Below are 13,434 nucleotides of genomic sequence, written 5' to 3'. Positions count from 1 at the left end.
TCCAAAAGAAATCTCAGAATGTAGCTACTACATCTTTCAGATCTCCAGCAAGTCTTTGTATGCTGAAGCTGAACAAGAAGGAGCTTAAGACTCTTAAGCTGACTGATTTCAAATTGACTACTTTTAAGTCCTATAAAACCAAGGCTGTTTAGGAAGCTAATCTGGTTGAGATGTGTTCTGGGATGGCTGCACCATCTTAAGAATAGACTGTACTGCATCTTCCTACTTGGAAATCAGTTACATATTTATATGGAAGAGTTAGTATGTCTTTGCAAAACATTCAAATCTAAGATTTTTAGTAAAGCAGCTTTTGGCTATATGTCTTAAATATTTAGAGATTCTGTACCAGATCCTTGCTCTGCTTTTGGCTTCTTTGCACCAAAGCATAGTGCGTGGTTTATGTCTAGTGGAAAGGAGTGGTCAAGGAATCTCTGCATCCCACCAGCGTCCAGTTGTAAGAACATCCCCTGATGAGTAAGGCTATGTTTTAGTCATGGGTATTTTTAGTAAAAGTCATTTACAGGTCACTGGCAGTAAACAAAAATTCATGGCCTGTGACCCATCCATGACTTGTACTATATACGCCTGACTAAATCGGGAGGAGGGTTGGCCCAGGGACACCGCGGATGCTGGGGGGGTGGCCCAGGACCCCTGAGGCTGCTGGGGGGGATGGGGGTTGGCAGGGCTGTCAGGCTCCCTACCCGGCTCCGTGCCTCCCAGAAGTGGTGACATCACCCTCCGTCAGTTCCTAGGCAGAGACATGGCCAGGCAGCTCTTCCTGCTACCTCTGTTCCGAGTGCCGACTCTACAGCTTCCATTGGCTGGGAACTGCGGCCAATGGGAGTTGTGGGGGTGGTGCCTGCAGGCAGAGACAGCACACAGAGCCCCCTGGCCACACCTCTGCCTAGGAGCCGAGGGATGTCGCTGCTTCTGTGGAGCCTCCCTGAGGTAAGCACCGCCCAGAGCCCTCGCGCCCTCCTGCGCCTCAGCCCTGAGCCCCCCACCCAAACTCCTGCTGCTGCTGGGGGAGGCAGGTGTGGTAGCCCACGACTGCTCCAGCAGCGGTGGCGGGTGCGGCTGGCCTAGGGGCTGCCTGAGCTGCTCAGGCGGCCCATGGGCCAGCTGCACTGGCCACTGCAGATGTCACGGAGGTCCCGGAAAGTCATGTTGTCCCGTGACACACTCACAGCTTTACTGATGAGCTATGGGCAGCCAGCACCAGTTAGAGCAGTGGTTCCCAAACTTTAACAACCAGTGAACCCCTTGCACTAAAATGTCTAGTCTCTTGAACCTCCTCTTAAAAATGAATATTTCCAGGGATTTACCTGAATATAAATTATAAAAGCAGTGATCTTGGAAATATAAAATTCCTTTTTATGACCTGCTTATTACATGCTATTTATTATTATTTATTATTTATCCTTACAGTATTTTTATTACATTATGAAAACGGCAACACTCTTCCAAGATCTCACTTTCATAGCTTGTATCACTTTGAATAAGCCTATTATCAGACAAGGCTCCTATGTTTCATCAAGGAGTATCAGATGTGAAACAGCATTAAGGTATTTAAGAAGCCAACTCAAAGAGTTCTTCCTACACAAGCATTCAGGTCTTGAGCAGTCCAGGCAAACAACACGTTACCACAAAGTTTAAACTTCTTCTTCATAATAATTTTAAAAACAATACTCGCTGCCTATTTAATTTTAAAAACAGCAAAAAATATCCACCTCCCTTTCCATTTCTTATAAGGATTCTTGAAGTTTAAATCATCTCAGTGTGATAGATATGCTTGCTTTGATCTGCTTAGTTCTTGGAAGTCCAGGGGCTCTGGGCTGCTGACCCCGTGCTGCCCGGGGTTCCTAGGGACAGTTCTGTCCGCCATTAGGGAATTTTTTCCCGAGAACCCCAGTTGGGGAACCATTGAGTTAGAGCAACTGTAACCGTGCCTCAGTGGGTCACAACTGAGGATGCCAAATTCAGGAAGAACTGCTGAGAAACAGGGCAAACACAACCCATATCTTTCATAAGATATACCAAATCAGCCACAAAAGTAAACTCCTATTTCACCACACTGGCTAACAAGAACTCATAAAAGCAGTTTCCTTTGGCATTCCAGTTCTTATGTCACCACTAAAAACACTGGATTCAGAGATGAGTGGTTCCTTACAAACAGTCTCATCAAATGAAAGGTTCTGATCCCAAAGGACCAGCCACACACCCACGTCAATATATAACTTGGATCTTACCCAAAAATCACACTGATGCCAATCCTTTAGTATTTAAAATCTAAAGGTTTATTCATAAAAAGAAAGAAAGGTGAGAATTAAAGTTGGTTAAAAGAATCAAATACATACAGTAATTGCAAAGTTCTTGGTTCAGGCTAGTAGCAGTGATGAAATAAACTGTTGGCTTAGTAAGTCTCTGGTTGCTTCCAAATCATTGAAAGGACCTCATTCCCAGGGTGAGAATGCTCCCATTAGTGTAAGTCCGCAGTCCAGAGATCTGAGCAGGACAGGGGCAAAATGGAGGTGTTTCCAGGGCCATTTATATCCTCTGCCATGTGGATGGAAACCCATTGTTTCAAACAAAAACCTCAGCACAGGTAGTGGAGAATCACAGGTGACCAGATAGTGTTTGGAGTCACATGGGCAAGTCACATGTTCGTCCCCATTTTGCTCAGTCATTGCAGGAAGCCATTACCAATATTCCAGACAGCACATTTATAGGACAGTCCACTCAGTGTAGATGGGTGTCTCCCATGGTCCATTGTGAGTTGAGTCCTTTTGATGGGCCACTCAATTAGAATAGTCCTTCCAAGATGTGCTGGCTAACTATCTTGTGGGCGTTACCCCAGAAGCAAACATTTGAAATCCAGGTAGAGAGCCAATATTCATAACTTCAAATACAAAAATGATACATGCATAGACATAGCATAATCCTAATCAGCAAATCATAACCTTTTCATAGACATCTTAGGTGCCACATCTTATACAAGATTTGTTTCAAATATATAATAGTGGTTGCAACAATGATCTATATAGTCATATTTTGATCCGATACCATCACAGCAACACTGATGTTGCTCAATTTTCACCTGTCTGTGATTTGTTACTTTTCTTATCAGTTTGGAAAATAGAGATTTCTATTTGAGCAACTTTATTTTCCAGTGGTAGTTTTACTTTTCCCAGACTATATACAAACTATATACAGTGTAGTTAAGGTTGAGTACATATCAGTAACTTAAGGGTAAAACATTCCAAGATCATAGAATATCAGGGTTGGAAGGGATCTCAGGAGATCATCTAGTCCAACCCCCTGCTCAAAGCAGGGCCAATCCCCAATTTTTGCCCCAGATCCCTCAATGGCCCCCTCAAGGGCTGAGCTCAGAACTCTGGGTTTAGCAGGCCAGTGCTCAAACCACTGAGCTATCACTCCACCCAATCTCAAAAGCCTTTTCTCCACCTTGTGATGACAATTGTATGACATTACCATACAATTCTGCTTAATGCATAATAATTCATAGTCCTATATTGAACTCATTTTTAAAGATGTATTAGATTATTATTTTTTTAACTCATGTTTTTTCTACAAGGTCGAGTAAATACTGTAAATTTGGGAGGATACACTGTATCCTTCATCTGTAATTGGTTGAATCCCTGCTTTAAATGCATACTCAACTCAAGCTTAATTATGGAGTCATGAGTGGTGCTTCCATAATACTTTCTTCACTGTTTTTAGTATTTTGTTTGATCGTAAATTGGTGGCATACGAATTGCCATTGCTTTTCCTATTGTTTTATCATCATGTCTTAATTTCTTCCAAGCATCATTTTAAGCAAGTGCACAAAGCCTCAAACAGGGGTTCTCAAACTGGGGGTCGGGCCCCCTCAGGGGGTGGTAAGGTTATTACTTGGGGGGTCCCGAGCTGTCAGCCTCCACCCCAAACCCCACTTTGCCTCCAGCATTTCTAATGATGTTAAATATATAAAAAAGTGGTTCTGATTTATAAGGAGGGGTCACACTCAGAGGCTTGCTGTGTGAAAGGGGTCACCAGTACTAAAGTTTGAGAACCACTGGCCTAAAAGTAACAGTACACAGATTATCTTAACTACATTAAGGTTCCTTTTGAGTTATTTGGTTCTGTTTTAAAATGTTGGTTTCAGAGCTATTCCCAAAGGGCCAGATCCTGCCCTTAAATCGCCTCGCCATCTATCCAATGAGTAAGGTATTACTGAGAATAAAAATGGCAGAATCGGGCCCTAAATTACTGCAGCCTGTTTTGTTCCATACTATGTTTAATGACCATGTTGTTTACAATTATTATTAAATTGGGTGTATCTTAGGTGGAAAATTGATAGAGATTGGTTCTTAATGAGGCATAATCAAAGTGTATATGCTGTAGCCTCAAACTTTTTGTATTAAGCTGACTTTATACTATTAATTTCAAGTTTTACTTACCAACAGGAAAACTGTTAAAATAATTATATTTAGCATACCTAGTTTTTGGATTAATGTCTGTGTTCATTTTAAGTTTTTTGTCAATCTTGAGACTGCTGGTCGCGGGCACCCATCAAAAATTTTTCAGTGTGTACCTTATTGTGTTCCTTCTTGTTAAAATAGTGCTGAAGTGTTCCATACAGGTGCATAAGTGTATTATATATCACTGTAATGATTCATTCTGAATGTATTCTTTTCATTAACAATAAGTGTCCTCTCTTTCCCTGTTTCTCTAGTAATAGCATGCTTTCTACAGCTTTTTCTTTAAATAACCCTACCTTACATTTGTCTTGACTGGCTTCTGTTTACAGAAATTGTAAACCAGTTGAATGCTCTGAGCAGCTTAGATGAAGATCAAGATGACTGCATAAAGCAAGCAAATATGCCTTCAGCTAAATCAGCCAGTTCCTCTGAAGGTCTATGAGCTTTCCTCCTTTCTTTCTGTTTCTGATTGTCTGTATTTACTGTGACCTGTTACCTTTTGACTTCTGCTTGTATTCAGCTGTCAGTTTTATCATTGTGCTTTCCATCCAATGTGATTTTCAGTAATTTGCAGCACATCCAACAGGTAACAACATGATAGAGTGTCTCTCTTCAGCCACTGCATTGTCACATGATTGTGAATAGGAAAGAAAAACCACATCATTAAAACACAATTTGTGCAGTGAATAATGCCTAACTATTATAACTTGACAAAAAGTTCCTTCTCTGACTTTACATGAATGTTGCATGCAAAGAAGAGAATTGACAGTGAACGAATATACGAATCATTCATATTTTGAAATCAAGTTGCTATATTTATCTTTCTAGATCCACTGCAAAATTTATTGAATCAAATTAGGTCCAGAAGGCCGCTGTGGCAGTGTAGTGGATTAGTACTCATAAGTGAACATCTATTTTATTCAATTAATTTCTTCTGGCTGGAAACATTGGTGTGCTACAAAATACATTAGTTTAGTTCTGCACTTGGTGATGTGGTCCAGTTCACTGTTCTCACGGACCACTGGTGTGAATTTTCTGAATTTGAAATGTGTTTTGTGAACAGTTAATATCCAGGGCTGGCTGTGACCACACTGAATCAATACTTCATTTTTTTCTAGAACTCATCAACAAGCTTAATTTTTTGGATGAAGAGGAACAAGAATTGGCCAATTCCAGTTCGAATCCATTTGAAGACCCTGATGCAGCAGAATTAAACCCATTCGAAGATCCTGATGCAGAAGGTGGTGAATTCATTTTCACACAATTAATCATTATTTACAGACTCATTAATGAAGCATAACTTTTTTTTCCTAAGGTTACAAACTAAAATGGTTGTTCTGGTAAAAACTAACATTATTACATGCACCCAGGCAGCAGTATCAGGAATGTTAATTGTCAATGGAAACTGAACATCTGCTTCTCCAATGATATGTCAAATTGAGGCTTCTTCTCTCTTCGTCTAGTGGTTCCACTAAATAGTGATTGTCTAATGGTAGGGATAATGCCAGAATTCTGGCCAAATAACACATTTGCAATCTTACAGTAGCTGCCGTACCGCTGGGCATATGCCTTTTTTTAATCACACCATGACAACACTAGAATGCAATTAATTGTTCTGAAGTTGTTTGGAGTTGTTAGTGTGTGAAAATTGCCATATAAAGTCAGTGTATATAGAGTACAACAAAACATAGTAACAAATATATAAAATATGTGAATGAAAATAGTGCTTCCAAAAGGTGCCAGATTGACAAATGTGGAGCCTGAAGCCTTCTACCTAGGCACAAAGAGGATCGTCAGGGAAAATTTCCCCATGCTCCCTGTCACGGATCCACAGGTCCGGTGCTCTTGAACAGCTCTGGAACAGTCCCTGGCAGGAATCCCTTTAGTAGCCCAGACCTACTTTAGGGTCACACTCCCACTAGGGAAAGCCACTTGGTTTACCGCCTCCTTAGACTGAACCTCGGAGCCTTCAGCTTCACACTGGGAGCTCCCTTCAGTGAGTCCACCTGAGTTGGACACCTCAGAGAGACTTGTACACCCCAAGCAAGCAATGCACCTCCACCTTCCTTAAACTGGAGTGACTCTCAGCCAGCGTTGTAAAAGCAGAAGGGTTTATTAGGTGCCCAAACACAGCGTAGAAAGTCCTCGGTTAACATAGAGAACAGAAAGTAACAGCATAGTCCTTGATCAGTCCCAGAGCACAGAGCCCTCTTGACCCCTCTTCAGTCCCATTCCAGGAACATCTCCTGCTTCCAGCAGCCCACACTTAACAACCCCACAAGGCCCCTCCTCATTCCTTGTTCCTGTTCCCAGGCAAACATTGTCACCTGGCTCTGCTCCTTTGTTCTCCAATTGGTTATACCTGGCTGGCTTCCTGCAGAGGGCTGGCCATCCATGGTCGCTAGTTGCCATATGCCAAATGTCTGGGCAGGCCATTGCCTTCTTGGGCTCTCCAGGGGCATGGGGACCCAGGTCCCAGACAGCGAGGCATCAATCACCCCTGTATCTCTGGGTCTCTGCAAAGAGTCAACAACCTTTTCCCACCATGTAGTTAATCAGGCATCACATAGGGAAAACTGAGGCACGCACACAATATTGATACAAAATATTAAGAAAAATTCCCACTCTGTCACACTCTCCCATCAGTGTACCTTAATTCTGACCTGAGAGCCATCTCTAAGGGTAAGAAGATTGTTCAGCTGCCATGCCCACTCAGCCCTTGAGCTCTCTGATTGGTGCCCGTTAGCGGAGTGGTAACTAGGTGAGTGGATTGAAACCTACCAAACTCATTTCACACAGGTCACTGACCAGCTTTCATATAGTGACAGTTGTTGGTCATTATCAGCCTGGGCTAGGCTTGGCAACATAAAAGTGAAAAGCAATTACGAATCCACTGAACTACCCAGTCCATGTTCCCCTCTTTATGTTTCTGATAGAAGTTTAAAATGCTGCTGTTTGGTTGTTATTGGTAATAGAAATAATAAACATATTTTCATAAGACATTCTGTGAAGGAGTGGACAAAAAGACCACTGGACCAATCCTGAGTGCTCCCCTTTGTTTTGTACAGTTTCCAAATGCTTCTTTCTTCCCGTATTTCTCTACCCCTTTTTTTAAAAGCCCTTACTCGCTGACATTTCACGCTTCATTTGGTCCTTTATAAACATATATGTGTTTTGTAACCTTTTCATGAAGTAATCTTACCTAACCCCTTTTTTGCTGCCAATTTTATCGTTTTCAGATCTTGTTCTTTGGGTTTATGAAGCTTACTTGCTTCTAACATTTTGCAAATGTGTAGCGCTTATTTGGATCGGTTTTTACAATTCCTTTTATCACTATAAAATCCAGCTGGGTCACTAAAATCACCTTCCCATTGAAATAGGACCATCTCCTACCTCTTTTTAAAACGTATCCCTCTGAGGCCTTGAAGTTTTGATAAATCTTTGTAGCATGTTCAATCAATTATACCCTTCATTGGTTTCAGAGTAGCAGCCGTGTTAGTCTGTATTCGCAAAAAGAAAAGGAGGACTTGTGGCACCTTAGAGACTAACAAATATATTTGAGCATAAGCTTTCGTGAGCTACAGCTCACTTCATCGGATGCATCGGATGCTGTAGCTCACGAAAGCTTATGCTCAAATATATTTGTTAGTCTCTAAGGTGCCACAAGTCCTCCTTTTCTTTTTGCTTTATTGGTGTATAATTAGGTCATTTTTCCTGGCAGTACAGGGAAATAACACCTTATTCTATTCTTTTTCTTATACTTCCCTCATCACCGTAGCATCTGAGCACCTTTCAGTCGTGCATTAAGTAACGCTGTCACATGTGGTTCATTCTGTCTCTCCTCCATCCCCCGCTGGGGAGGATTGTGCATGCAGTGTAATGTCTTGGTAGGCTTGGCTTTTGGTATTTTTAAAAAAATGTGTATGCCGCTGTATGTGTGTTATAGAATGCATGTGCAATTTGCACTGGGAAAGGAAGGTCGTCAGGTTTGTGATGGGTCTTAGTTCCTGTGGGAACTTAGCATCTGATTCTGCAGATACTTAACTGCCAGGCATAATGCATACTTCTGTGAGAAGTTCCCGTCAGTGGAGCCATGCCAGGTACAGTTGGCAGGAGCTGGTGCAAAAGCGGGCAGTGTGTCAATTGTAAATAGTACATCAATCTGTTCTTTTGTCTCTCCTACCTTTGCAGGTTTATTACTTGGCTACTCAGAATTATTGTGGGTTTGACCCTTGGTGTGCCAAGTTGCAGCTCAGTAGCAGATATAATTATTATTACCCATTTAAAGACTTTAAAACCAACAAAATATTGAATTGATTCAAACTACGAACAGGAGCCTAAATTTTCAAAATGATTATGGGTGTCTCAATTTTTGAATCCCCGATTTGAAATAACCCAACATGGCTTGATTTTTCAAGGGCAGATGTTCACCATTTCTGACACCCTTTAAGATGTCCCAAGTTGAGTCCCCAAAAATTGAGACACCCAAGATCACTAGTCACTTTTGAAAATTAAGACAGCTGTCCTTACCTAGAAAGTATGCAGCTTTCAAAATTAGGTATTGAGTTATTATCCCATAATATAATTTGATCTGGATTGACATTGTTTTCTAAAGAGTGAAATGTTTTCTGAAGGCTTTGACAAATGGCCACAGAATGTTTTACATTTACTGGCCAGTCTTGAAGGGTTTAAGAGACCCATCATCGGTACAGATGTAGGGTTCAGGAAGGTCTGGAATTCCAGAGTGGAGCCAATGTTGACCTTTCTCAGACCTCTGTGGTTTGCCTGTGACTTGTCCCTCTGTTGCAAGGTCCGTTTCTTTGCACCAGGGGGTGGGAGGCTGAGAGGACCCTCTCTCAATGCCTCCATGAAGATGGAGAAAAATAAATAGGAATCCAGGATTGTTAGTATGGGAGAGAGGGAGAAGAAGGAGAGAAATAAGAGCCAAGTTTAACTAGGCGCCTGCCACTGTCTGGAAAACCCTATACTTATCTGCAGAGTTGCAAGCTGCAAGGAGACCTGAAAATGATTTTGACAAAGTTCCATCAGTTTTAGCATATGTGTGAAATAAATTAAATCTTTTAACTAATTGTATGGTGGAGGTTCTTCTCAGCCTGGCATTTTAGGGTGCTCTACGTATTGGGCTACATCCTGTCGTCCATACTCAGACAACTAATGGGAGTGAAAACCCTAGTAAGGGGTGCAGAATTTGGCCCATAATGTTGAAGCTGAGGGGACTTGCAGAAACTATTTGTATTTTTCATTAAATTCTATGAAATAAAAAACAAATATGTAAAGCCTTGTTTTCAGGAGACGCTGTCAAGCTAATTTTTAAAAAATAGTGTAAAGCATACTTTTAAAAGATATTGTTTTCCTGCATGTCTTTTCTTTCAGGATTTTCCCTAATATGCTTTTTGATTCTGCAGTGCAAATTTTAAAAGAATTCCTGAACGCTTACACCCTAACAGAAGCAAAACTGCACACAGACTGTGTCTCATCATGAAATGCTTAAACAGTACTACATTAAAGCGCTCTAGGGAACCTTTAGTGCATACTGGTTGTGTCTACATGGACCAATTAATGTGCAACACGTTACTGTGCTTTAGATATCCCCCCGCCATGTACCCCATTACACCACTGTGTAGACATGCCCTATGATAATTACAAGGCTGCCCAGTGCTGTGAGGAGATTGAATCTAGGACAGATGGGCAAGAGAGGCAGGTGGTTCTGCCAGATGCCTGGATTGCCTTATTTCGAAAAGGCTGTCCTTTGTTGATGCAAACATCTGCTGGGTGTATAGCTCACTAGGGGGTAAGTCTCCAACAGGAGTCAAAACTCTTGGACCTGCAGAAGGAGCCGGGGTGAGAAACAGAGGTACTGAAGCCAGGGACCCTGTCTTGTGATAGTGAGGCAGTAAGCCTCCGTGTCTAACACTAAATTAGTACATTTCCAGAGAGACTGTGTAAAAATCAGAGGTGTTACACAATGTGGAACCATGACATAGTCATAGGGGTCTACTCTTTTGGACTCAGTTGCAGGGTTGGTTCTTGTGCACTCCCATGAGAAAATATTTAAGAGCTAAAAATAATTTTAAAATAGAAAAGGCTTTGGTTAAAAATTAGGCAAAGGTTCAACATAAATAATACAACTTGAACTAATAATTAAGGCTACGATTTAGTCACGGGTATTTTTAGTAAAGGTCACAGGCAATAACCAAAAAGTCACGGCCAGTGACCTGTCCCTGACTTTTACTAAAAATACGCCTAACTAAATCTTACCTGCTGAGAGGAGGGGGCAGTGCTCCAATGGACGCTGCTGCTCCTGGTGTGGGGGCCCAGGGCCCCACCACTGCTGCTCCGGGGGGCATGGCCCATGGCCCCACTGTCCTTGCCGCTCCTGCGGGCTAGGGGTGGCCTTGGGCTTTGCCACCACTGCTGCTTCTCTAGGTAGGGGCAGCCTGGGCACCGCTGCTGGTCCCGGACTGCTGCTCCAAGGACCAGTTGCCTGGGGCCACCGGAGCAGCAGTGCGGCTGGCCCCAGGGGCTCCCCAACTGCTTGGGCGAGCAGCCCTGGGGTCAGCCGCTGCAGCTGCGGAATCCGTGACCTCCGTGAAAGATTCGCAGCCTTACTAATAAGGCATATGTCTATCATCACCCTTCCTATTTTCTTCATAGAATCATAGAATATCAGGGTGGAAGGGACCTCAGGAGGTCATCTAGTCCAACCCCCTGCTCAGAGCAGGACCAATCCCCAATTAAATCATCCCAGCCAGGGCTTTGTCGAGCCTGACCTTAAAAACTTCGAAGGAAGGAGATTCTACCACCTCCCTAGGTAACGCATTCCAGTGTTTCACCACCCTCCTAGTGAAAAAGTTTTTCCTAATATCCAACCTAAACCTCTCCCACTGCAACTTGAGACCATTACTCCTTGTTCTGTCCTCTTCTACCACTGAGAATAGTCTAGAACCATCCTCTCTGGAACCACCTCTCAGGTAGTTGAAAGCAGCTATCAAATCCCCCTCATTCTTCTCTTCTGCAGACTAAACAATCCCAGTTCCCTCAGCCTCTCCTCATAGTTCATGTGTTCCAGACCCCTAATCATTTTTGTTGCCAAAATCATATGTTGCATCGCATTACCCTCATTCCCTTTGTATGTTTATCTTTTGAGGCCAGGTCCCACAAGCATGACAGCGTGGCTGTGGTTCAGTAAATCACATAAATACATGAGTAGCTGTAAGCGTTGAGTCACTGATTTCAGTGGTCATACTCATGTCCTTAAAACTACGTACATACTTAACACGTTCTTGGATTGAGGCCATAAGCCTGTAAGCTCTTGGGAGTGGGTCTCTTTTTTCATATGTGTTTCGACAGGACCCTGATCCTGTCGCGGCATTTGGGTGCTACCGCAATATAACTAATATCATTGAACGTCTTTTTTTAACTTAGAAGAAATGAAAAATTATATTTAAAAAATTAGGGCTCTGACACAAGCTGGCAGAAGCCAGGAAAATCAAATCGAAGACTGACTATACACTGAGTTGCAACATATGAGTGATTTCACATACTACATTGTTACAAGACTCTTGCTTGACCTCAGTACAATAGTTGGTTGTTCTGAAATAAAGTCTCAGCAATAACTCTGGATTCCTTTGCTTCGGTCAGTTTACCTTTAATCCTTTAGCATTATTATAATGTGCCTTTCTCTGTTTGAATCCAGTTAGACTGAAGTTATTAAAACTATTTAAAAACTTTTCTTCTAAGCCAAAACTTTAATGTTACTTTATATTACTAAAGGGAGATGTAACGCTTCCTTTTTAGCTTTATGTAGGATTAGTAACATATGTACAGCCCAGATTTTTTTTTTACTGTAACAACATTAAACTCAAAAATTCTGAATAATTAGTTAATGTTTGTAAAGGATTATATGAGTGCTAAGTATTGTCACTAGTGATTGATTGTTTATAAGTCTAAAAATAACTTTTTTTCAAGCACCCCTTTCTTGCCTCTCATCCATTTTTTTTAATCCAGGGCATCAATTATCTTTATTCAAGTCTCATTTTAAACACCAACCTTTAATTTGGAGCAATGTTAAATGCCTTTTGAAAATGTAAATACAGCTAAATCTACTAACTATTGAATACAGTAGAGCTAAATTTAACTACGGTATATGTTAGATTGCATTGGTTTCACTCAAGGAAAAATAGATTGCAGATCACATTAAGATTTTTAAAGGGATTTTTGTATGTAAAGTGCCTGAATAATCATTGGTAGTTGGAAACACTCCATAATTAAGAGGTATAGAATATAGTAATAAAATGTCATATATATTCACCAGATAGAACCTGCAGTACAATTTAGTGAAGTCCATTTTTTGTGCTGTTGATCTTGTCCTTAATCATACAAGTGTGCTTATCTTCTCTGTACCCATCTTCAGTTTAAATAAGGCTGGGACAGTTATATGATCTGTAGGTCTCATTCCTTTATTGTGGGAAATACATAGTTAATCCCTTTTTATTCTCACCTCTTCTGACAGTAGCAATATTTCAGAGTGGGCAGATGAGTTCTCTTCTGAGACAGACAGCCGTGAAAGGGCCTGTAACAAAATATGCTCTTATACCTCTTGGAATTCAGATGTGAAAGGTTCACTGGCTCAAGGAACAGGAGTCGTGAGATTCTTCCTAAAATGAGATCTCTCAAGCTTCTTACCTGTAGCTCTCAAGTAGGATGAACCAGGGATGAGATGGAGGTCCCATTGCACTTGCCACTATATAAATGTACAGGAGACAGTCCTTGCCCAAACACTTTATAATCTAATTTAAGACAAGACACAAGTGAGTGTGACTAACAATAGGAGCAAAGTGGAAATGAGAATAAAGTTACACAGTAATACATTCCTGTGGTCAAAGGCTTGCTATGTACGCAACTTGATGGTTCATCCTGGTAACCTCAGAAA

At 41.6% G+C, this 13,434-nt stretch overlaps 1 protein-coding gene across 12 annotated transcripts in view; it reads left to right on the top strand.

Annotated features, from left to right (window-relative positions):
• The window catches only part of EHBP1 (EH domain binding protein 1), a 402,075-nt gene that overhangs the window by 226,611 nt on the left and 162,030 nt on the right, over positions 1-13,434 (top strand). For 9 of the 12 annotated variants that reach the window (XM_078852347.1, XM_078852346.1, XM_073339539.2 and 6 more), the window contains 2 exons: positions 4,811-4,915; positions 5,600-5,722. In XM_078852347.1, coding sequence (XP_078708473.1) covers positions 4,811-4,915; positions 5,600-5,722 — 228 coding nt within the window. The remainder of the gene's footprint in view (positions 1-4,810; positions 4,916-5,599; positions 5,723-13,434) is intronic. The other 3 variants (XM_073339541.2, XM_073339540.2, XM_078852350.1) reach the window with 1 other exon arrangement.

This window comes from Lepidochelys kempii, chromosome 3 (genome assembly GCF_965140285.1).
Source record: "Lepidochelys kempii isolate rLepKem1 chromosome 3, rLepKem1.hap1, whole genome shotgun sequence".
Classification (NCBI taxonomy): Eukaryota; Metazoa; Chordata; order Testudines; family Cheloniidae; genus Lepidochelys; species Lepidochelys kempii.
Note: the sequence above shows the minus strand (reverse complement) of the source record. Positions and strands in the feature narration are given on the sequence as shown.